The following is a 27,349-nucleotide window of genomic DNA, read 5'->3' as shown; positions in this document are numbered from 1 at the left end:
TCAGCAATTTCTTGGCCATCAAAGCGCAAAATATAAAGGGAGAGAGAGGTATAATGCCCACTCATCTTCCACATTTTGTCCCATATGACTTTGGAACTGGTGGTAGAAAAGATGCTGGTTGTGAAGTTAATCCAAGATTCCTTCTGGCTTTTACATCTTACCAAAATGGCATGTGCACAAGCTCCCTGAAAAGCAATACAGTTTGAAAGTGGGGAATACCTACGAAATGTACCCCAAGCCCGTTTCTGAGCCTTCCGAACAGAACAAGGATACCACAGAAAGCAAGTTGAGGTTTAAGGAATAGATTGAACATCTGCCTCAACAATACAATCAGTCACTGCAGTTGTCTATCAATGGTAGGGTGAAGTTCTGATAGAGCAATGACCGAAAGCTAGTTGGACTGGTACAGCTTCCACCGAGGCACGTTGCATCGACCACAGCCAGTATCCCTCAAATAGACAGGAAAATGAACACTGTCCCGTGGGTCACTGTCAACCCCCAAAAGAAGTAAGAAAAAAGTGAATGGAAACAGATATAGATCATTAGCAGTAATAGACTGACTAATTTCATAAAAATAAGTGTAAGAAAATTTATTGAAGAAAGAAAGGTTGTGATCCGAGAGAATATACTCTATGGTACGACTCTTTCCAATAATATCACCACCACCCCAGAGGAGATTATGTCCATTCAAGTCCCCCAAGATTAAAAAGGGAAGCAGCAACTGCTCAGTGAGAGAATCAAGGTCTAATTGATCATAAGTCTCTCCATGAGACAGGTAGAGAGAATAAACAGTGATGGTATGACTCAAGGAAACACGGATGGCTACGGCCTTGAAGGGTGTATGGAGTGGCAAAGACATGGCAGGCACATGTCAGAAGTACCACCCCTCCCCTCTCCATGCACTCGTCCATCACACAACCTGTTATTCTGGTATAAATAAAACTGCTAAAATGTAACTATATCGACAGGTTTCAAAAAACGTTTACAGTGAGGAGAGACACAAAGGATGACAAGAATCAATCATACCCTTAATGCCATAAAACGAAAACCTCGACAGTTCCACTGTATCAGTAGCCATGTTTACTTACGTGGAGGAAAACTGGGCAGAGAGCCATTCTGTTTCCAACCATTTTTTTGTTGTTGTCAAAGCAGGTCTATCGACCTCCATGGATTGTTTCCTGGGTTGAGTGGGCAGGTCTCTGTCAGTAGACTAAGATTCCAGCGAGTGAGGGCATGGACAAATATTCATTCTGCACCTCGTGTTCAAAAAAGATGGACTCGAGGAAATGTCAGAAGCTGGAGCAAAAGGAAGATGACTCGGGGAGCCACTGAAAAGAATGGTAGGAACAGAAATAGAAGTTGACTCATCAACTTTCTTAACATTGAAGGCAAAATACTTTTCACACGGTTGAAAAACGACTTTGTTGGAGGCATGGAAAGATATGTCTCCATTCCCACAGTGACAATGGAACATATTTCAACAGCACATGTCTGAGATGGAGTGGAGAAATAACTTCTGAGCTTCAGGGTAGGAAATAGTTTTCAGTTTTTAAATGTTGTACCTTCTCCCACACAGAGCAAGAACAAGAGATGTGAACACGTAACACAGTGAGGTTCCAGTTCACACTCACAGGTTTTTACCACCACAACAAACACATGTCAGGGAACCACAACAAGATGCCTTTGAATGAATGAACTGCTGACAGTGGAAACATCAGAGAGGGTGTGGAATATATGGCTATAGCTTACAGTTCAAGTAACCTGTTGTGATAGTGGCAGGTGGGCGTGGTAAAGTAAACGTTAGAATTGGAACATTGGTTGGCAGCATTATATCTCACATATGAATGGAGATAATGCACACTGCAGAAATTCTTGGCTAGAGAAACCAGCAAGGATCTCCGACTCTGGAATGCTCTTTAAATCCCTCTCAACAGTAACTCCTTTTGAGAAATTCAAACTAGCATGAGGAGTAACTCAATGGGTATATCCCCAATGATTTTAGAATTCAAAAATTCAAAAAAAATTCAAGGTGTTTTGGTGTAGATGTTTCCACCAATGTATCTCCAGAGCACAACTTCGTTACTGACTTGGGGAGCCAGCAAGCCCCTCTAACCCCTTTTAAATAATAAAAAGGAGAAATCAACCCTAAGAATTTCTCAGATAAGGAATGATGTAGAACGAAAAATCAGTCTCGTTTAGGTATTCACAATAAAGACTAAATTTCAGTGTCTACTTACCCTACCCACCAAGAAGCCCTACAAGAAGATGCACTACACTGTGAAACGAAAAAACTGCAGCAAAGCAAGGGTATTGTGAACATAATACCCAAACACCAGCATTGCACACACAGTGTCCACAAGACTCGTTGAAATGTTCAACACTGGCACTCAGTTAACCTTAGCCGTTTGATCCTAGGAGCTACCCTAAGGCCGTACATCTTCAAGAATTCAAGGCCCAAGTGGCATTTTAATTTTGGACCCTTCAACCACCAGGATCCTCTCCTCTCCTTCACAGATCGCCAAGCAAGGAAACTTCTCTTGGAGGTCTCCCTCACTACCTAACATGAATCCATCCCGACGGGTATAGACCAGTGTTAAACACAATGTTGATCCTGCCAAAAGTGTTTATAGACAAGAGTTTACCACAATGTTGAGCTTGTCAAGTGTATACAGACCATGGTTTAACACAATGTTCATCCTGTTAAGTTTATAGACCCCTGTTTAACACAGTGTTATTTTTGACAAGTGTTTAACACAATGTTGATTGTTACAAGTGTATACAGACCAGTGTTCAACACAATATTGATTGTGACAAGTGTTTATAGACCAGTGTTCAACACAATATTGATTGTGACAAGTGTTTATAGACCAGTGTTCAAACAATATTGATTGTGACAAGTTTATAGACCAGTGTTCAACACAATATTGATTGTGACAAGTGTTTATAGACCAGTGTTCAACACAATATTGATTGTGACAAGTGTTTATAGACCAGTGTTCAACACAATATTGATTGTGACAAGTGTTTATAGACCAGTGTTCAACACAATATTGATTGTGACAAGTGTATACAGAGCAGTGTTTAACACAATATTGATTGTGACAAGTGTATACAGAGCAGTGTTTAACACAATATTGATTGTGACAAGTGTATATAGACCAGTGTTCAACACAATATTGATTGTGACAAGTGTATATAGACCAGTGTTCAACACAATATTGATTGTGACAAGTGTATACAGAGCAGTGTTTAACACAATGTTGATCCTGTCAAGTGTTTATATGCCCATGTTTAACACCATATTTCTGTTATTTATTCCACCATAATAAAAAATATATATTAGTGGAAATCTTTATTTATCAAAACACATTCAGATTAAAATTCCTTGTTACATATTTCTGCTGAGTGATTTAGTTTCCTCCAAATACTTATTGTTAGTTTTTTAAATAAACAATCAAGCTGTTTCTACTTAATCTCACTTTAAAAGGTTCTTATTACATTGTACAAAGATTACTCGCTGAAACTCAGTTGATTAGAACAGAAAGATGTTTTAATCATGAAATTCACCTATTTTATAAAAGAAACACTGAAAAATGTTAGTAAAATTATCTTTTGTTCAAATATAAACTTCACAGAGGTTACCACTATCAGTACAAACAAGCTGAGCAGTAAATCTGATTCACAGAGACACATAAAGAGTCCCACAGGTTATAACACAACCACTTTCCCTCTAAACACACAATAACCAGTGAATCTGACCAGTAAAGACACTCATGTTACACGTGCATATGAGCAGGTAGTGTCCATTTATAAAAATAACAAAACAACCCAGTGTTTGTCACAACAATCTTTTGTGTTGGAAAAAAGGTTCAGATCTGGTAAAAAAAAAAACAAGGGAAAAACTGAGGATGGCATGGGAAAAACTGTTTCAGATACCATAAAATAACACAGGACAAACTGAAGATGGCATGGGAAAAACTGTTTCAGATCTGGTAAAATAACACAGGACAAACTGAGAATGGCATGGGAAAAACTGTTTCAGATCTGGTTAAAATAACACAGAACAAACTGAGAATGGCATGGGAAAAACTGTTTCAGATCTGGTAAAATAACACAGAACAAACTGAGAATGGCATGGGAAAAACTGTTTCAGATCTGGTAAAATAACACAGAACAAACTGAAAATGGCATGGGAAAAACTGTTTCAGATCTGGTAAAATAACACAGAACAAACTGAAAATGGCATGGGAAAAACTGTTTCAGATACCATAAAATAACACAGGACAAACTGAGAATGGCATGGGAAAAACTGTTTCAGATACCATAAAATAACACAGGACAAACTGAAGATGGCATGGGAAAAACTGTTTCAGATCTGGTAAAATAACACAGGACAAACTGAGAATGGCATGGGAAAAACTGTTTCAGATCTGGTTAAAATAACACAGAACAAACTGAGAATGGCATGGGAAAAACTGTTTCAGATCTGGTAAAATAACACAGAACAAACTGAGAATGGCATGGGAAAAACTGTTTCAGATCTGGTAAAATAACACAGAACAAACTGAGAATGGCATGGGAAAAACTGTTTCAGATCTGGTAAAATAACACAGAACAAACTGAGAATGGCATGGGAAAAACTGTTTCAGATCTGGTAAAATAACACAGAACAAACTGAAAATGGCATGGGAAAAACTGTTTCAGATACCATAAAATAACACAGGACAAACTGAGAATGGCATGGGAAAAACTGTTTCAGATACCATAAAATAACACAGGACAAACTGAAGATGGCATGGGAAAAACTGTTTCAGATCTGGTTAAAATAACACAGAACAAACTAAGAATGGCATGGGAAAAACTGTTTCAGATCTGGTTAAAATAACACAGAACAAACTGAGAATGGCATGGGAAAAACTGTTTCAGATCTGGTAAAATAACACAGAACAAACTGAGAATGGCATGGGAAAAACTGTTTCAGATCTGGTAAAATAACACAGAACAAACTGAGAATGGCATGGGAAAAACTGTTTCAGATCTGGTAAAATAACACAGAACAAACTGAGAATGGCATGGGAAAAACTGTTTCAGATACCATAAAATAACGCAGAACAAACTGAGAATGGCATGGGAAAACTGTTTCAGATACCATAAAATAACACAGGACAAACTGAGAATGGCATGGGAAAAACTGTTTCAGATACCATAAAATAACAGGACAAACTGAGAATGGCATGGGAAAAACTGTTTCAGATCTGGTTAAAATAACACAGAACAAACTGAGAATGGCATGGGAAAAACTGTTTCAGATACCATAAAATAACACAGGACAAACTGAGAATGGCATGGGAAGAACTGTTTCAAATACCGTAAAATAACAGAACAAACTGAGGATGGTATGGGAAAAACTGTTTCAGATACCGTAAAATAACACAGGACAAACTGAAGATGGCATGAGGAAAAACTGTTTCAGATCTGGTTAAAATAACACAGAACAAACTGAGAATGGCATGGGAAAAACTGTTTCAGATACCATAAAGTAACACAGGACAAACTGAGAATGGCATGGGAAAAACTGTTTCAGATCTGGTTAAAATAACACAGAACAAACTGAGGATGGCATAGGAAAAACTGTTTCAGATCTGGTTAAAATAACACAGAACAAACTGAGAATGGCATGGGAAAAACTGTTTCAGATGTGGTTAAAATAACACAGAACAAACTGAGAATGGCATGGGAAAAACTGTTTCAGATCTGGTTAAAATAACACAGAACAAACTGAGAATGGCATGGGAAAAACTGTTTCAGATACCATAAAATAACACAGGACAAACTGAGAATGGCATGGGAAGAACTGTTTCAGATACCGTAAAATAACACAGGACAAACTGAGAATGGCATGGGAAAAACTGTTTCAGATACCGTAAAATAACAGAACAAACTGAGGATGGTATGGGAAAAACTGTTTCAGATACCGTAAAATAACACAGGTCAAACTGAAGATGGCGTGGGAAAAACTGTTTCAGATACCGTAAAATAACACAGGACAAACTGAGAATGGCATGGGAAAAACTGTTTCAGATACCGTAAAATAACACAGGACAAATTGAGGATGGCATGGGAAGAACTGTTTCAGATACCGTAAAATAACAGAACAAACTGAGGATGGTATGGGAAAAACTGTTTCAGATACCGTAAAATAACACAGGACAAACTGAAGATGGCATGGGAAAAACTGTTTCAGATACCGTAAAATAACACAAAACAAACTGAGGATGGCATGGGAAGAACTGTTTCAGATCTGGTTAAAATAACACAGGACAAACTGAGGATGGCATGGAAAGAACTGTTTCACATCTGGTTAAAATAACACAGAACAAACTGAGGATGGCATGGGAAGAACTGTTTCAAATCTGGTAAAATAACACAGGACAAACTGAGGATGGCATGGGAAGAACTGTTTCAAATCTGGTAAAATAACACAGGACAAACTGAGGATGGCATGGGAAGAACTGTTTCAAATCTGGTAAAATAACACAGGACAAACTGAGGATGGCATGGGAAGAACTGTTTCACATCTGGTTAAAATAACACAGGACAAACTGATGATGGCATGGGAAGAACTGTTTCACATCTGGTTAAAATAACACAGGACAAACTGAGGATGGCATGGGAAGAACTGTTTCAAATCTGGTAAAATAACACAGGACAAACTGAGGATGGCATAGGAAGAACTGTTTCAAATCTGGTAAAATAACACAGGACAAACTGAAGATGGCATGGGAAGAACTGTTTCAAATCTGGTAAAATAAAACAGGACAAACTGAGGATGGCATGGGAAGAAGTGTTGCATATACGGTAAAATAACACAGGAAAAACTGAATATATCACAGGAAGAAGTAAAGATAATGTGGGAAAATTCACACACACACACACACAATCATGAACACAGATTTTCTAGATAAATGTTGTTAAACAAATAAAAACATTAATAGTAATAATAAAAAATTCCATAAAAACGTCAGCTTATATAAAAATCTCATCATAGCTGCAGAGAACAGTAAAAATCACTTTAAGAGTTAATGGCACTTGGGTAGATGCTAAATAAAAGAGTTAATGTTTCTACCACCTCATAAATATTAATACCTTGACATGAATGTAGGTTTAATAAAACATGCAATATTTTTGTACAAATATCCATGCAGTGTACAAGTGATCTACACTAAAATATAGCTACAAAGAGCAGAGTTGGAAAAATCTATGCTGGTTAAAAGCTAACTTGTTTAAATACAGTAAAGTTAAATATAATATGCACATTAATTGAAAAAAATATTCAAATGTCAGTAAAATTACAACCTAATAAATAAGACATGATTTTTGAAGTCAACCTGCTGATTATAATATCATTAGTTTCAGGTTTAAAAAAGATAAAACAACACAATGATATAATCAACCTCTAACAATAGAACACAACATACAAGATATGAAGAAACTCTTCAAGTATTGTTAAAATTAACTCAACGCCAATGAAATACAAACCACGTGACTGATGAAAAGGTACATACTTTAGAAATATAAAATCAACATAAGCAACATGGTACTTATGAGTTGTTAAATCACACACCTTCAGAACATTTTAAGATATACCATTTAAAATATTAGCTACTTTTAATTTACTGTTTCAGCAACACTAACTTGTATTTTAATAATTTTAGTATTTGAAAATCATAAAACAAAGTTAAATGGTTACCATAATCACATCTGCTCAATAATATAATACTGAAATTAGGCTAACAGACACTAGCACAAAATTTAACTTTCAAAGAAGAAAAATATTCAAATTAACAAGCACGTCCGAAGCACAACATAACAAACACAGTTGATATCACTACAGTAATATTCTACATGTCCAGTTGAGATTATTTACTTTAGGTTTTCACCTTTATTTAAATACATCAATCAGTATAAGATACTTGAAGATTGGTCAACCTCAAAATAATACTCAACACTTCCATCTTAATATGCTGCCATTTTTAAACCCTTATAAAATTCTTTATAAAACACTCATACCAAAGAAAGGTGAATTTAAAATACTACATATAATATCTTGTCTCTCTTAAAATGCTATATCAAATTTTCCATACAGGTCCATTTTAGTATCACAAGAATTGATACTATGGTTAACAATTTTATATACAAAAACAGTCATGGGATAAAAATAAATGTTTCAGGAAAACCTTAAGAAGTACAGTAACTGATACCAAAAACTTGTTATAATAATAATAATATCTGTCAATGTTAGTTAATAGAAAAATATTCAGATCAAACAACTCACAACTGTTATATTCCACCTGAAGTTAATTACTTGTTAATTAGAGGAAGAACCTTGTGGTAGTCAGACAACACAACTGTTACATTCCACCTGACAGTTAACTACTACTTAATTAAAGGAAGAACCTTGTGACAGTCAGACAACACAACTGTTACATTCCACCTGACAGTTAATTACTTGTTTATTAAAGCAATATTCACAAAACATTAACTGAGCTACAGAGGTAAAATTTTGTGGCAGTAAAGTAGTAGAAAGCACTGGCTTGTCCTCTCACTGTTTTCCACCATAAGTAGGGTTCTTGAAAGTTGTTGTTGCTTGTTTATAAATAGGATTTTCTCCCTACAAGTAAAGAACAAAGTTTATATCATACAAGATGTTCATGAACCATGCAATAAATTAACAGACTTTTGTTTACTTTCAAAGGAAACAAAACCCACTTTTTGTTTGGCAGCACAACTCCATCCACCTTCTGTCCAGTTATACAACTCTACCTAATAATACAACTTACCCATCCACCTATCTTCTGGCCAGTTATACAACTCTACCTAATAACACAACTCCATCAAACTTCTGTCCAGTTATACAACTCTACCTAATAACACAACTCCATCCACCTATCTTCTGGCCAGTAATAAAACTTCACCTAATAGTACAACTCCACCCACCTTCTGTCCAATAATACAACTCCACCTAATAGTTCAACTTCACCCATCCACCTTCTGTCCAATAATACAACTCCACCTAATAGTTCAACTTCACCCATCCACCTTCTGTCCAATAATACAACTCCACCTAATAGTTCAACTTCACCCACCCACCTTCTGTCCAATAATACAACTCCACCTAATAGTTCAACTTCACCCATCCACCTTCTGTCCAATAATACAACTCCACCTAATAGTTCAACTTCACCCACCCACCTTCTGTCCAATAATACAACTCCACCTAATAGTTCAACTTCACCCATCCACCTTCTGTCCAATAATACAACTCCACCTAATAGTTCAACTTCACCCACCCACCTTCTGTCCAATAATACAACTCCACCTAATAGTTCAACTTCACCCACCCACCTTCTGTCCAATAATACAATTCCACTTAATAGTAGAACTCCAGGCCCGGCATGGCCAGGAGGGTTAAGGCATGCGACTCGTAATCTGAGGGTCGCGGGTTTGCATCCCCATGGCATCAAACATGCTCGCCTTTACAGTCATGGGGGCATTATAATGTGACAGTCAATCTCACTATTTATTGGTAAAAGAGTAGCCCAAGAGTTGGCAGTGGGTGGTGATAACTAGCTGCCTTCCCTCTAGTCTTACGCTACTAAATTAGGGATGGCTAGAGCAGATAGCCCTCGAGTAGCTTTGCGAGAAACTAAAAAAGAAACAAGTACAACTCCACCCACCCACCTTGTGTCCAGTAATACAACTTCACCTAATAGTGCAAGTCCACCCACCCACCTTCTGTCCAGTAATACAACTTCACCTAATAGTGCAAGTCCACTCACCCACCTTCTGTCCAGTAATACAACTTCACCTAATAGTACAAGTCCACTCACCCACCTTCTGTCCAGTAATACAACTACCTTCTTTTAAACCCTACCTTTCCACATACTTTCTAAGATCTTTATACAGTACTAGTGTATAAAGTAAATTTAAACAACACTTAAAAAACAAAGTAATAAAGTATGTCATGTCAGGTTCTAGTCAACTGCCAAGGTTTAGACATCTGACAGTTTTAAACATTTCAAATACAGTTATTTTATGGACTGTAGTGGCATTATAATACAATATAACTGTATCACTGTGAGGCCTGTTACTTACAGTATCCCACTTTGCCATCTGTCTTTCCTTCTCAAACTTGGCAAATTCTCTGCGGTCATGAATAGTAGTGAGAAGTTTCCAGATGAGTAGAAGTGCTAGTCCCACCAAGACAATCCCACCAATAACACCAAGCACAATTGCCAAAATGTTAATTGGTTCTGGACAGTCTGTAGATTGAATTCAAACGAGAAACGAGTCACACAAAACATGTAATTCCATAATACAAAATAATATAGTTCTTTAATAAAGATGCAAAATTCCAGCACTCCAAACTCGAGAACACAATGAAGTCTTAGGTTGTAGTTACAACTATAACAATTCTAAACAGACAGCTCAAAGCAACTCATCCTATTAAAAATTAGAGAGAAGAAACCAACTGCAGCTGGTCGGATATTATACAAAATTTAAGGAACGTTATAATCTGTCATTACTACACAAACTTTTCATAAAGTTTATTTTCTAGTTTTGTAAAAATATAGATAAAGTAAGAAGAATATAGAATATATATTTACAAAGATTTCTTTATATTACACAGTTAATTTTTAAATGACAGAGGTTTGTTTCTTTTTATACATAGAGGTTGGTTTGATCAAACTGTTCTTTCACTTAGAAAAATATACGTTAGTTTATTCACAGACAATTTTTACCTTTTGTCCTCTGTGCCCAAACATAAGGCTTGTTGTTCTTGTCGAGTTTGTAAACAAACTTGAACTTACAGTCGTCATCATCACGGAAGACACACATTCTCTGCTCTGGTTCTTTCACTACAGAATGATGACAGTCAACATTTTCACTAGTAAATTATGACAGTCAATAAATGTACTACTGGCTGCAGTAGTATCTAAATAGTGTTTAATAATTATGGATACACAAAACTACAAGTGTCACGTATTACCACAAACAATACTAACCTTCAGCCTCGCTAACTTCTTCAGGAATAAAAGAACAATTGTGACATTCCTCAACGGTCAAAGGGCCAGATTCAAACATCTTACATTGAACACACTCTTTTAGGTCTTCACAGAGTCCAGGACAGGTCTGAAATGTTAGACAGCAGAACAAACTTCTCTCTCACTCTTGTCAGAGTAAAACACAGTATCAAAACCTAGTCTATTACATTCAACATATTTTAACACAAAGAACACTTAAATGTCTAAAGTTTACTCACGGGGCACTCCTCGCAGTAGCGTCCAGTGTATCTTTGATCTTCTGATTCGTAACATTCACAAACACCGCACTTGCATTCACCATGGCCACTACAGATGTCCTGCAGTAAAATTCGTTTTTATCAATAAACTACATTGAGTGCTTTGTTGTTTTCAACAGAAAAATTTACATTATAATTTATGTTAGTACATCAGAAAATTTGACAACCTAACTTCAAACTTACAACACTACACTTCAAACCACTTACATCACGATACAGTAGTGTGCTGACTGTCAGTCAGTCAGTAGAATCTAAAATGGCATCACTTCACTAAAATATGTGTATGCCACAATATATGAAAAGAATTATACACTCACGAGAATACAACATTGAGCGAGAAAATACAAAAATAGAAATATTTGTTAATCTTAAAAATTAGTTTTATTTATTTTTCAAACAAAACAGTTACTAGGATATGATTACCACAGAACAGATACTGGGATATGATTACCACTATTAACTTACAGGGCAACCAAATAAAGATGTTTCATTATGTAAACCTGTTGAAAACAAACCAATTACATTCATGGTAAAAACAAACAAATGTATACATGTCAATAATCAGATTAAATCAAACTCTGGACCAAGTTTAGAAAACTTAAATTGTTTATTAATTAAGACTTTTATTTATTAAAAGCATAAACAAAATTAGTTCAGAGAGTTCCCAAAAAATAATAAAAAATTTAACATTAACAATGTGGCCATAGTTGATCATGCCGTTTCGAACAGTTTCACTAAAAAACTCTGAAACATGAATTAACTCAGAACAAACTTTATCAAGATAAAAACAAAGATATGAAAATGTCTTGAGTTGATTAAATACTCCACTTTTCTATAAATTCATGAATGGCAACGTTCTGCCATAAAAAATCACTTCTCCATCACTCACTCTATTCTGTTCCTATCACAATTTAGGTCACATGTAGTCCATATGAGAATCAGTTGGACCAATAATAATAGCTGTTACATTTCAAACTAGTACCACTTCACTCTCTTGTCACAACCATGTAAAAGTGGGAACGTAATCACCACGTGTCAACAATCTTCTTCGTAGCACCAAGATGACAGTACAAGTTACAGCTTGTGTCACTTCTCTTACCGCTACATATTACACTGATTCATACTGCACACAGAGTCAAGCCCTTTGTTAAATATATACACTTCTACGTGTCAATATTTTAACACAATTAGTTCTCTGATGAAAACTCTATTAGTTCTATAAAACTCTGAATAAAATATTGTAAACAGAGAATTGATGAGTGAAGAGTTGTAGACACTACTTAAATTTAAAAATATTATACATGTACCAGAAACTGGTCTTACAGTAACAGTTACTGTTTACAGTTTAACACCTAACCTGACAAATAGGATATCCTTCTGCTTATCTAACAGTAACAGTTACTGTTTACAGTTTAACACCTAACCTGACAAATAGGATATCCTTCTGCTTATCTAACAGTAACAGTTACTATTTACAGTTTAACACCTAACCTGACAAATAGGATATCCTTCTGCTTATCTAACAGTAACAGTTACTGTTTACAGTTTAACACCTAACCTGACAAATAGGATATCCTTCTGCTTATCTAACAGTAACAGTTACTGTTTACAGTTTAACAATCAATGTGACATAACGTGTATCCAGTTATGTGCTTCAAGGAAATGTGTCAAGCACACCAAAAGAATTTTATCACTGACTAGAACAGCGTTACTTTGTGCTAACTGTATTAATATAGGTTGTGTGTGTAACAAGTTTATTTATAATTGATATGGCTATACTGTATTAATATAGGGTGTGTGTGTAACAAGTTTATTTATAATTGATATCGCTATACTGTATTAATATAGGTTGTGTGTGTAACAAGTTTATTTATAATTGATATGGCTATACTGTATTAACATAGGTTGTGTGTGTGACAAGTTTATTTATAATTGATGTGGCTATACTGTATTAACATAGGTTGTGTGTGTAACAAGTTTATTTATAATTGATGTGGCTATACTGTATTAACATAGGTTGTGTGTGTAACAAGTTTATTTATAATTGATGTGGCTATACTGTATTAACATAGGTTGTGTGTGTAACAAGTTTATTTATAATTGATGTGGCTATACTGTATTAACATAGGTTGTGTGTGTAACAAGTTTATTTATAATTGATGTGGCTATACTGTATTAACATAGGTTGTGTGTGTAACAAGTTTATTTATAATTGATGTGGCTATACTGTATTAACATAGGTTGTGTGTGTGACAAGTTTATTTATAATTGATGTGGCTATACTGTATTAACATAGGTTGTGTGTGTGACAAGTTTATTTATAATTGATGTGGCTATACTGTATTAACATAGGTTGTGTGTGTGACAAGTTTATTTATAATTGATGTGGCTATACTGTATTAACATAGGTTGTGTGTGTAACAAGTTTATTTATAATTGATGTGGCTATACTGTATTAACATAGGTTGTGTGTGTAACAAGTTTATTTATAATTGATGTGGCTATACTGTATTAACATAGGTTGTGTGTGTAACAAGTTTATTTATAATTGATGTGGCTATACTGTATTAACATAGGTTGTGTGTGTGACAAGTTTATTTATAATTGATGTGGCTATACTGTATTAACATAGGTTGTGTGTGTGACAAGTTTATTTATAATTGATGTGGCTATACTGTATTAACATAGGTTGTGTGTGTGACAAGTTTATTTATAATTGATGTGGCTATACTGTATTAACATAGGTTGTGTGTGTAACAAGTTTATTTATAATTGATGTGGCTATACTGTATTAACATAGGTTGTGTGTGTAACAAGTTTATTTATAACTGATGTGGCTATACTGTATTAATATAGGTTGTGTGTGTAACAAGTTTATTTATAATTGATGTGGCTATACTGTATTAACATAGGTTGTGTGTGTAACAAGTTTATTTATAATTGATGTGGCTATACTGTATTAACATAGGTTGTGTGTGTAACAAGTTTATTTATAATTGATGTGGCTATACTGTATTAACATAGGTTGTGTGTGTAACAAGTTTATTTATAATTGATGTGGCTATACTGTATTAACATAGGTTGTGTGTGTAACAAGTTTATTTATAATTGATGTGGCTATACTGTATTAACATAGGTTGTGTGTGTAACAAGTTTATTTATAATTGATGTGGCTATACTGTATTAACATAGGTTGTGTGTGTAACAAGTTTATTTATAATTGATGTGGCTATACTGTATTAACATAGGTTGTGTGTGTAACAAGTTTATTTATAATTGATGTGGCTATACTGTATTAACATAGGTTGTGTGTGTAACAAGTTTATTTATAATTGATGTGGCTATACTGTATTAACATAGGTTGTGTGTGTAACAAGTTTATTTATAATTGATGTGGCTATACTGTATTAACATAGGTTGTGTGTGTAACAAGTTTATTTATAATTGATGTGGCTATACTGTATTAACATAGGTTGTGTGTGTAACAAGTTTATTTATAATTGATGTGGCTATACTGTATTAACATAGGTTGTGTGTGTAACAAGTTTATTTATAATTGATGTGGCTATACTGTATTAACATAGGTTGTGTGTGTAACAAGTTTATTTATAATTGATGTGGCTATACTGTATTAACATAGGTTGTGTGTGTAACAAGTTTATAATTGATGTGGCTATACTGTATTAACATAGGTTGTGTGTGTAACAAGTTTATTTATAATTGATATGGCTATACTGTATTAACATAGGTTGTGTGTGTAACAAGTTTATTTATAATTGATATGGCTATACTGTATTAACATAGGTTGTGTGTGTAACAAGTTTATTTATAATTGATATGGCTATACTGTATTAACATAGGTTGTGTGTGTAACAAGTTTATTTATAATTGATATGGCTATACTGTATTAACATAGGTTGTGTGTGTAACAAGTTTATTTATAATTGATATGGCTATACTGTATTAACATAGGTTGTGTGTGTAACAAGTTTATTTATAATTGATGTGGCTATACTGTATTAATATAGGTTGTGTGTGTAACAAGTTTATTTATAATTGATGTGGCTATACTGTATTAATATAGGTTGTGTGTGTAACAAGTTTATTTATAATTGATGTGGCTATACTGTATTAATATAGGTTGTGTGTGTAACAAGTTTATTTATAATTGATGTGGCTATACTGTATTAATATAGGTTGTGTGTGTAACAAGTTTATTTATAATTGATGTGGCTATACTGTATTAATATAGGTTGTGTGTGTAACAAGTTTATTTATAATTGATGTGGCTATACTGTATTAATATAGGTTGTGTGTGTAACAAGTTTATTTATAATTGATATGGCTATACTGTATTAATATAGGTTGTGTGTGTGTGTGTAACAAGTTTATTTATAATTGATATGGCTATAGTGTATTAATATAGGTTGTGTGTGTAACAAGTTTATTTATAATTGATATGGCTATACTGTATTAATATAGGTTGTGTGTGTAACAAGTTTATTTATAATTGATATGGCTATACTGTATTAATATAGGTTGTGTGTGTAACAAGTTTATTTATAATTGATGTGGCTATACTGTATTAATATAGGTTGTGTGTGTAACAAGTTTATGTATAATTGATATGGCTATACTGTATTAATATAGGTTGTGTGTGTAACAAGTTTATTTATAATTGATGTGGCTATACTGTATTAATATAGGTTGTGTGTGTAACAAGTTTATTTATAATTGATATGGCTATACTGTATTAATATAGGTTGCATGTGTAACAAGTTTATTTATAATTGATATGGCTATACTGTATTAATATAGGTTGCATGTGTAACAAGTTTATTTATAATTGATATGGCTATACTGTATTAATATAGGTTGCATGTGTAACAAGTTTATTTATAATTGATATGGCTATACTGTATTAATATAGGTTGTGTGTGTAACAAGTTTATTTATAATTGATATGGCTATTTAACAAAACATACCTATAGAAATTTCACTTTTGTTAGTAAATGTTTTAATTCCTCATAAAATGTTATTGTACTGAAAAGTACATGTTCAATCATATTAGCAAAACCTACACACATAAACCACACTTACGTCGCTCTTCGGAGCGATGCAAGTTTCGTTGGTGTCTCTACATTCGCATGCGTTACCTTTCCAGCCAGGTTGACACTGACATTCTCCACACTCACACTTCCCATGTTCAGGTCCTGCAATAACAGTGAAAGTCATGTATTTATCTAATCCTGAATACATCATACGTGAAGAAAATTATAAAGTGATTTACCAACAATATGTCTTTCTAATATATGACTGAATCATGTTCAATGTTTCATTTCTAGCTTTCAATCTTTATTATGGAGGTGGTATATATTTTATATTTTTAAATAACAGTAATACTGATTTAAATATCAGTACTAAGCTGTTCAATGTTCACATTATTTAATTAAACCATTCAGTTCCAAGTCTGTGTATGACGTTTAAAACAGTTCTACCACACTAGATAACAGTTTCAGTTCCAAGTCAGTGTACAGAGTTTAGAACTGTTCCACCACACAAGATAACAGTTTCAGTTCCAAGTCAGTGTACAGAGTTTAGAACTGTTCCACCACACAAGATAACAGTTTCAGTTCCAAGTCAGTATACAAAGTTTAGAACAGTTCCACCACACAAAATAACAGTTTCAGTTCCAAGTCAGTGTACAGAATTTAGAACAGTTCTACCACACAAGATAACAGTTTCAGTTCCAAGTCAGTGTACAGAGTTTAGAACAGTTCTACCACACAAGATAACAGTTTCAGTTCCAAGTCAGTATACAAAGTTTAGAACTGTTCCACCACACAAGATAACAGTTTCAGTTCCAAGTCAGTGCACAGAGTTTAGAACTCTTCCACCACACAAGATAACAGTTTCAGTTCCAAGTCAGTGTACAGAGTTTAGAACTGTTCCACCACACAAGATAACAGTTTCAGTTCCAAGTCAGTGTACAGAGTTTAGAACTGTTCCACCACACAAGATAACAGTTTCAGTTCCAAGTCAGTGTACAGAGTTAAGAACTGTTCTTCCAACTCAGAGCTGGGAGTTAGAGAAACTTGTAGCAACTTGTGGACGATCAATTTGGGTGTACAAAAAGACACATTCTAGCATTAGTAATATGAATGAGAAGAAATCCATCTGGTACTTTTTGTGGTTTATAAAACATTTTAAAATATCAATATGGCCTCACTGTTTAGAAACTTTATGTCACTACTACAAAAATATAAATATATTTCACATCAGTACAATATAAAATATGATTCACACCTTGTGAGAAAGGGAAGCATGGCAAATGATGCATTAACACACAATATGTATGTTACCACTGTAGTACTATTTTTAACTTTAAATACAAGACATATTCTCACTTCCACACCAACTTCACCCTTTGATCATATTAAAACAAACCAGCAAAGGAATGGACAATTTTACCAACACAGAACATGATTTTAATACCAAAAGTTTGGCAGATATGAAGGACACGTGGTGAAACACATTTGATACGTTATGTATAAATCACATTTTACAAATGTATTATCTTGTCTTTCATATTTTTAAGAAAAAAGAATAACTACGTTATTCGTAACAGCTGTACCTTAAAATTGACAACTACGTTATTCGTAACAGATTTAACCTTTTCTCACTGGTTGTTGGTCATGATATTTTCTCGGTTGGAGTGAGAAACATGAACAGAGAAAGTCACTCACCACTACAGATATCCCCTTCGTGCCGATCACACGAAAAGTTATCACACTCACAGAACTTTCCCGTCACTTCTTCTTCTGGATTCTGTGAAACATTCACATGAATTATGACTACACATCTTCTTTAGCACATTCCATACAGAAAGTACAATATTCATTTTGAGAATCAGTTGAATTCAAAGCAAATGGTATATTTTTTTGCTACCTAGATTTTTACGCAATGTTTTACTATAAATTATCTGTTCTTTTGGCACTCATTCCACGACTTTTACAAATTTATGTTCAATGTGCAACATTGTATGTTACATTAACCTTTAACACTTTGATTCTAAAAATAACATGTTAACCTTATAACTAAGGGTCACTGGTCAAATGCCGTGTCATATAGCATTTGTCTACTTGCATTAAAAATTATATTCAACTATTATCTATAAATGTACATCAATAAATTTGGTATCAAATTGTAGATTATAATTAAAATTGTAGTAATAAAGATTTAATAATTTTAAATATTACAAAATAATAATCTAAATATCAAACGTTTGTGTGTCATGCAGCATTATAGAATAGGTTCAAATTAGATGTTTGTGATCTCAAAATACTAAGTCTGTAGTTTTGTACAAATTAGGAACTCAAACTACCAATACTGACAACATAGAATATAAAATAAGAACATCATATCTTGCTGAGATATGGTTTATGAACTGAATCAAACACAGTGAACCTATTAACCTCTTTTTTTTTTTTTATTATGGAAACAGTCCCTTATATGGACTTACATTAATATGTGATGTGAATATCCAATCAACAGCTCATAATTTCCCCCAAATGGCTTTCTCAGCCATTTTAAAGTATTTGGAAGCCATTATTTCAAAGAGGTAGGTTGTGTCTCTAGTCTGCTTAAAATTTCATATCCTTTCTCAGACCTAAATACAGCTTAGTTAGTAAGTTTGTTAACTTATAGTGGAATTCTATGGTATCAATATAGTTGTGAATTTTTGTTATTTCAACTGTATATATGAAATTATTTTTCATCACAAAAATCTCAAACTTCCTTTGTATTCCCTGAGACCTCTTATTTAAAATCACCCTGTTATCTTTCTAGAATGACTTCAAGAAACTACACTTATTTATCCTACATTGCTCTAAACTTGTAACAGTATACACATGTAAATTTTGTTGTTTTATTTCCCTGTTGAACTACTGTTCTTACCATTACAGGTTTTAAATCACTCGGGTCAAGTGCAGCTCACTTTATGCTGTTGAATTACATTACCTACAAACTACTACAAGCAGTTCGCATACCCCGTGAAACATTTTTATTATATTATTATTTACTTTACTTAGTTTACATTTTACAGTATTAATTTTTATTTAATCAAATAATGTACCAAGCAATGTAGGTTAACAACATGCAAAAAGTAAAGAGATTCCCTTACCTGTCAGAGTTTTCCTATCTTTCTAACTATGTGATACAAATTCACTCGTGGGTACATTAGGTGACATTGACATTTAACTGTACAGAACAAAATGTTATGTCATTTGATAGATGAAAACTTTGAGTTTCTATTTGTTATATTTAATATAAAGTTAAGAGAGAACTACTAATGAATTACGAAAGAGAGAGTGTGACAGGTGGGTAACTAACAGATGTGTATACTTAATTTAAAAATCTGATATTCTGTGCACAAGAGCTTTGATGTGTTCATGAGTAATTCTCAAAATTTGTAACACATGAAAAATATCATTACTTTTGGGATTATGAGTAGATTCAACCCAACTTGTAATGGACAAGTTAAAGACTTAATGCCAAATATTTTATAAAAATAAATATTTCTTTTACTAAAACAAAATGAACAAAAATGTCAACTTGCTTGTCTAGTGAAACATTCACAAACTCCACAATGACAAATTCCACGTCCAGAACAGGGTTTAGTGTCCTTGTCACTGGAAAACAGACGAAAGAAAAAAGTAAAACATACATGAAAACACATGAAACTTGCATGTTTCACAAGTTGTGGTGTGAACTGTAATTATACACTTGTTATGACCTGTTTCACAAGTTGTGGTGTGAACTTTAATTATACACTTGTTATGACCTGTTTCACAAGTTGTGGTGTGAACTTTAATTATACACTTGTCATTACCTGTTTCACAAGTTGTGGTGTGAACTTTAATTATACACTTGTTATGACCTGTTTCACAAGTTGTGGTGTGAACTGTAATTATACACTTGTTATGACCTGTTTCACAAGTTGTGGTGTGAACTGTAATTATACACTTGTTATGACCTGTTTCACAAGTTGTGGTGTGAACTTTAATTATACACTTGTTATGACCTGTTTCACAAGTTGTGGTGTGAACTTTAATTATACACTTGTTATGACCTGTTTCACAAGTTGTGGTGTGAACTTTAATTATACACTTGTTATGACCTGTTTCACAAGTTGTGGTGTGAACTGTAATTATACACTTGTTATGACCTGTTTCACAAGTTGTGGTGTGAACTGTAATTATACACTTGTTATGACCTGTTTCACAAGTTGTGGTGTGAACTTTAATTATACACTTGTTATGACCTGTTACACAAGTTGTGGTGTAAACTTTAATTATACACTTGTTATAACCTGTTTCAAAAGTTGTGGTGTAAACTTTAATTATACACTTGTTATAACCTGTTTCACAAGTTGTGGTGTAAACTTTAATTATACACTTGTTATAACCTGTTTCACAAGTTGTGGTGTAAACTTTAATTATACACTTGTTATAACCTGTTTCACAAGTTGTGGTGTAAACTTTAATTATACACTTGTTATGACCTGTTTCACAAGTTGTGGTGTAAACTTTAATTATACACTTGTTATGACCTGTTTCACAAGTTGTGGTGTAAACTTTAATTATACACTTGTTATGACCTGTTTCACAAGTTGTGGTGTAAACTTTAATTATACACTTGTTATGACCTGTTTCAAGTTGTGGTGTAAACTTTAATTATACACTTGTTATGACCTGTTTCGCAAGTTGTGGTGTAAACTTTAATTATACACTTGTTATGACCTGTTTCACAAGTTGTGGTGTAAACTTTAATTATACACTTGTTATAACCTGTTTCACACGTTGTGGTGTAAACTTTAATTATACACTTGTTATAACCTGTTTCACAAGTTGTGGTGTAAACTTTAATTATACACTTGTTATGACCTGTTTCACAAGTTGTGGTGTAAACTTCACTCTGATACACACATTAACACTGTTCATACTTAACCTATTGGTTATAAACAGTATAATATTACATGCAAGACAACTAATAGTAATATGCAAAACAGACGATGTTAGAAGTTGGTGTTTCAAGTGTGTTTGGTTTTCTAGTTTATGACTTTGTAACCAAATAAAATTGAAGTCTGTGAAAGTTGTGTGTAATAACATTAAACCCATACTTCGGAGATAGGTGGTACAATATTAGAGAGAAAGAAACACCAAGTGAATAAATGTCACAGTTCTCACACTAGGGAGAAACTGAGAATTCTAAACAATGAAATTACAAATTTAAAACTTATGGTCATTAGGTTTTGATATTTGGAATATAATAAACAAATATTTAGTAAAACATAAGTCATAATGAAATGCCTTATTAGTAATAAGAACTTTTCCTGCACCCTAAAGTTACTGATCTTTAATACAACTCACTACTGATGGTGTTACCAGAGTGATTCATACAAACTGTATCCTTCAAATTTGTTATAAAACTTACTGTAAAAACTAACATAAGTAAGGTTAGGATGTTTTCCAGATAAAGTAAACAGGGAACCTCTGCTGTAATCTTCATTAATATATCATTATTCTTGATCAAAGAGACACAGTTCTAAAACCTGTCTTTAAAGAGTCAGCTGCTGATAAGAGATCATGACACACATTATAAATTATTAAAAAACAACTTCAGTACTAACAAAATACACTTTGCTTCATCTGCAGTGAGATCAGAGTCCTTGGAATCGCATTCACACTTGTTTCGTACGCCCTTCAGTAACACTTACACATCCCACATTTGTATGTTCCGTTACCATAAGTACACTTGTCACTGCTCTTCTCCTGGAAAATAACAAATATAACGTCAGCATAGCCATGAAAAATAGTTACCCATGTTTTACAATCAGGTCAGTCAAGTGACCATGCCCATGTTTCATGACCAGATTGTTCAGGTTTGAAAACACAGTCATGCAAATTGTATGAGTAAGTTTAGTCAGTCACCTAAACTTATGTAACATTTTCAAACAACAATATCCGAGTTACTGAGCATTAAAACATTGTTCATAAAAAGTACACTTCTGAAAAGCCAAGATTACACTAAGAGAAAATACTAAAAACTGTTTACATCATTATAATTTCACACACCAGTCTGTTCAGTAGTATCACATACTTTGTAATAAAACTGTTTACATCATTATAATTTCACACAACAGTCTCATCAGTAGTATTACTTATATGCTTTGTAAGAACATGTGTTTGTAAAACAAGCTATATACCTCATTCCAAGGTTTTTCGCACATACATTCACAGATGATCTCCAGATCAATAATGAGAGCTTCGTTCAGACCAATTGGATAAATCTGAATAGTCTGGTTCCATGTGGTTTGATTCTCTGGGCATTTCTTGACCTCAATTCGTGCTTCAAATGTCACCTGACAATGGATAACATGAATAGGTACATTTTGTGTGATGTACAAACATGGCCTTACATAACTCACTGATGACATTACAATAACCGCTAACTTGCACAACTCACTGATGACATTACAATAACTGCTAACTTGCACAACTCACTGATGACATTACAATAACTGCTAACTTGCGCAACTCACTGATAGCATTATACTGACAACTATTATATATTTAATGATCAGTCTTGGAATTCAGTGAATCACTGAAAAACAAGATAAAAATATCTTTCTATTTAAACAAGCACTAATCATTGAAGTCTCAAAGTAATGTTTCAATTAACCCTTTCACAATAGATTTGGTGTAACATGCACAATTCATCTGCACATTTACACACTAAGTATTTGCACCATAACTTATGATACAGTATGTGTTATCTTAAAAAGATTTGGTAGACTTTTAGTAAAGATTACAACTATTTTCTAAACAAATAATCAGATATTTTAATGATATATTTTTATTAAAGATTTGTTTCTGAAATTAGAGTCTGTTTCATTACTAGTCTGAGTGCAAATTGATTTTGTGTTTGAAAAATTATTCTTCATCTCAAAAATCTCAAATATTATTTGTATAATCTCTAAAAACCTCATAAATATACTTCAAACATTTGTTTTCAGTAGGACTTTATTTTCTATGGGGTCTATCACTTAGCCAACCCTATAGTATTTACTACTACAAAAAACTAGTATTTACTAGTGTAATAGACATTTCAACTGTTTTATATACACACACATATTAGATTATTACTATTTAGAAATAATTCAATCATTTTTTTATTATTATAGAACAATAAATCAAGAAGTAAAACAAACAATTATCTCTTCTCTCTGTGACCTTTGTACTCGGTTGTTGCTGGACATCTTTTTCTAAGCTTTTAGAAATTTTTACATGGAGGATATCAAATTGTTTTTTTAGGTTCAATACATACAATTGAATAACAAAAGAATCATACATAACTACGCTGATACTACAGAATTCCACTATGATTTATTAACATTAGTAACTGAGATCTATTTATATTTAAAAAAATATGAAACTTCAAGCAAACTAAAAGACACAACATACCTTACTGAAATCTTGAATCAAAAATATTGTAGGTTTTTCAAAGATTAAAATTGTAGAGAAAACCACTCTGGAGACATTCTAAGCTGTTTATTGGTTACTTACATGTCTTATGTTGAAGTAAGTGAAAAAGAGGTGAATGGGGCCACTGTTTGATTCAGTACACAAGCCATACCTCAGTAAAATAAAAAGATATGAGGTTCTTACTTTATATTTTAGCTTGTCAACATTAGTAATTTGAGTTACTAATTTGTACAAGTTGTAAACTTAGATGTTTGTGATGTCAGAATACTAATCTTAAACAATGCTGCATTCAACATAACAACTCACTAAAAGCTATATTTAGATGTGTTCTTTTATTATTTACTTTTAAATTAAGAAATTAATCCATATATAATATTAAAGTATGTTTTATAACCTACAACTTGATTCCAAACTTATTGACATAAAATAGTAGCCCAATAAAATTTTGAATACAAGTCAACAAACATGATGACATGGCCTTTGATCAGTGATCCGACACAAAAGGGTTGAACAATACATTTTAGACTTGAATGATTTTGGCATGTTTTTTTTGTTTATGTAAATTACTTCACTAAAATTCAGAAATGTAAAATAAATAAAAATGAGAAACTGCTTCAATCTTTGTGTTAAAATAAAACTGTTAATTAGTTCTTGTAATTATAAACACCCTCAAGATGGCAGTAACAAAAAACATGTACAGACTTCATGGATACATAAAATAGTACGGATAACGATCACAAACTGACAAGTAGGGTGTACATTTTAAATTACAAGTTTTATTACAGTTAACAAGTAGGGTGTGCATTTTAAATTACAAGTTTTATTACAGTTAACAAGTAGGGTGTACATTTTAAATTACAAGTTTTATTACAGTTAACAAGTAGGGTGTACATTTTAAATTACAAGTTTTATTTCAGTTGACAAGTAGGGTGTACATTTTAAATTACAAGTTTTATTACAGTTCACAAGTAGGGTGTACATTTTAAATTACAAGTTTTATTACAGTTGACAAGTAGGGTGTACATTTTAAATTACAAGTTTTATTACAGTTAACAAGTAGGGTGTACATTTTAAATTACGAGTTTTATTACAGTTAACAAGTAGGGTGTACATTTTAAATTACAAGTTTTATTATAGTTAATAAGTGGGGTGTACATTTTAAATTACAAGTTTTATTATAGTTAATAAGTAGGGTATACATTTTAAATTACAAGTTTAAAAATTATTATAGTTAACAAGTAGGGTGTACATTTTAAATTACAAGTTTAAAAATTATTATAGTTAACAAGTAGGGTGTACATTTTAAATTACAAGTTTTATTATAGTTAATAAGTAGGGTGTACATTTTAAATTACAAGTTTTATTATAGTTAATAAGTAGGGTATACATTTTAAATTACAAGTTTAAAAATTATTATAGTTAACAAGTAGGGTGTACATTTTAAATTACAAGTTTTATTATAGTTAATAAGTAGGGTGTACATTTTAAATTACAAGTTTAAAAATTATTATAGTTAACAAGTAGGGTGTACATTTTAAATTACAAGTTTAAAAATTATTATAGTTAACAAGTAGGGTGTACATTTTAAATTACAAGTTTAAAAATTATTATAGTTAACAAGTAGGGTGTACATTTTAAATTACAAGTTTAAAAATTATTATAGTTAACAAGTAGGGTGTACATTTTAAATTACAAGTTTAAAAATTATTATAAATAACAAGTAGGGTGTACATTTTAAATTACAAGTTTTATTATAGTTAATAATTAGGGTGTAATTTTAAATTACAAGTTTAAAAATTATTATAGTTAACAAGTAGGGTGTACATTTTAAATTACAAGTTTAAAAATTATTATAGTTAACAAGTAGGGTGTACATTTTAAATTACAAGTTTAAAAATTATTATAGTTAACAAGTAGGGTGTACATTTTAAATTACAAGTTTAAAAATTATTATAGTTAACAAGTAGGGTGTACATTTTAAATTATAAGTTTAAAAATTACTATAGTTAACAAGTAGGGTGTACATTTTAAATTACAAGTTTAAAAATTATTATAAATAACAAGTAGGGTGTACATTTTAAATTACAAGTTTAAAAATTATTATACTTGTTTCAAATTTACTCAGAGCGTAGAGCCCGAGGTCCTTCTAAACTGTTTACTTGACTCTTTGCACCTGAGACCATAGTCTTAAAGAATTACCTTCCTGAGAAATACAACGAATAATGTGTGTCTCGTAAATGACATTTACACTCTCATGTTCATGATTTGGAACTGAATGGCAGTTAACCCTTTCACAATAGGCTTGATATAAGATACACAACTTAAGTATTTATTTACACTATAATTCTTAATGCTATATGTATATCCTTACAAAATTTGGGACAGTTTTAGTAAACCTTACACCTTTTTGTAAACAAAAATCTGATTTTTTAGTGTAACATTTCTATGGAGGATTTATGTATGGAAATATTGACAATTTTGTTACTAGTCCAAGTGTGATTTTCATGTTATGCTTATATAACTTGTCCTCAAACATTATTTGTATAGTACATAAAACCTCAAACATCATTTGTATAGTACATAAAACCTCAAACATTATTTGTATAGTACATAAAACCTCAAACATTATTTGTATAGTACATAAAACCTCAAACATTATTTGTATAGTACATGAAACCTCAAACATTATTTGTATAGTACATGAAACCTCAAACATTATTTGTATAGTACATGAAACCTCAAACATTATTTGTATAGTACATGAAACCTCAAACATTATTTGTATAGTACATAAAACCTCAAACATTATTTGTATAGTACATGAAACCTCAAACATTATTTGTATAGTACATGAAACCTCAAACATTATTTGTATAGTACATGAAACCTCAAACATTATTTGTATAGTACAGAAAACCTCAAACATTATTTGTATAGTACATAAAACCTCAAACATTATTTGTATAGTACATAAAACCTCAAACATTATTTGTATAGTACAGAAAACCTCAAACATTATTTGTATAGTACAGAAAACCTCAAACATTATTTGTATAGTACAGAAAACCTCAAACATTATTTGTATAGTACAGAAAACCTCAAACATTATTTGTATAGTACAGAAAACCTCAAACATTATTTGTATAGTACAGAAAACCTCAAACATTATTTGTATAGTACAGAAAACCTCAAACATTATTTGTATAGTACAGAAAACCTCAAACATTATTTGTATAGTACAGAAAACCTCAAACATTATTTGTATAGTACAGAAAACCTCAAACATTATTTGTATAGTACAGAAAACCTCAAACATTATTTGTATAGTACAGAAAACCTCAAACATTATTTGTATAGTACATAAAACCTCAAACATTATTTGTATAGTACATAAACCTCAAACATTATTTGTATAGTACAGAAAACCTCAAACATTATTTGT

At 32.4% G+C, this 27,349-nt stretch overlaps 1 protein-coding gene across 1 annotated transcript in view; it reads right to left on the bottom strand.

Moving 5' to 3' along the window:
* Window positions 1-7,135: 7,135 nt before the first annotated feature.
* The window catches only part of LOC143234698 (integrin beta-PS-like), a 51,977-nt gene continuing 31,763 nt past the window's right edge, over window positions 7,136-27,349 (bottom strand). The window contains 11 exon segments of the mRNA XM_076472256.1: window positions 7,136-8,671; window positions 10,156-10,322; window positions 10,803-10,919; window positions 11,067-11,193; window positions 11,324-11,422; window positions 16,463-16,575; window positions 18,109-18,190; window positions 19,980-20,052; window positions 22,053-22,116; window positions 22,119-22,194; window positions 22,629-22,784. Coding sequence (XP_076328371.1) covers window positions 8,603-8,671; window positions 10,156-10,322; window positions 10,803-10,919; window positions 11,067-11,193; window positions 11,324-11,422; window positions 16,463-16,575; window positions 18,109-18,190; window positions 19,980-20,052; window positions 22,053-22,116; window positions 22,119-22,194; window positions 22,629-22,784 — 1,143 coding nt within the window. The 3' untranslated portion in view covers window positions 7,136-8,602.

The sequence above is a fragment of the Tachypleus tridentatus genome, chromosome 12 (assembly GCF_004210375.1).
Source record: "Tachypleus tridentatus isolate NWPU-2018 chromosome 12, ASM421037v1, whole genome shotgun sequence".
Taxonomy (NCBI): Eukaryota; Metazoa; Arthropoda; class Merostomata; order Xiphosura; family Limulidae; genus Tachypleus; species Tachypleus tridentatus.
Note: the sequence above shows the minus strand (reverse complement) of the source record. Positions and strands in the feature narration are given on the sequence as shown.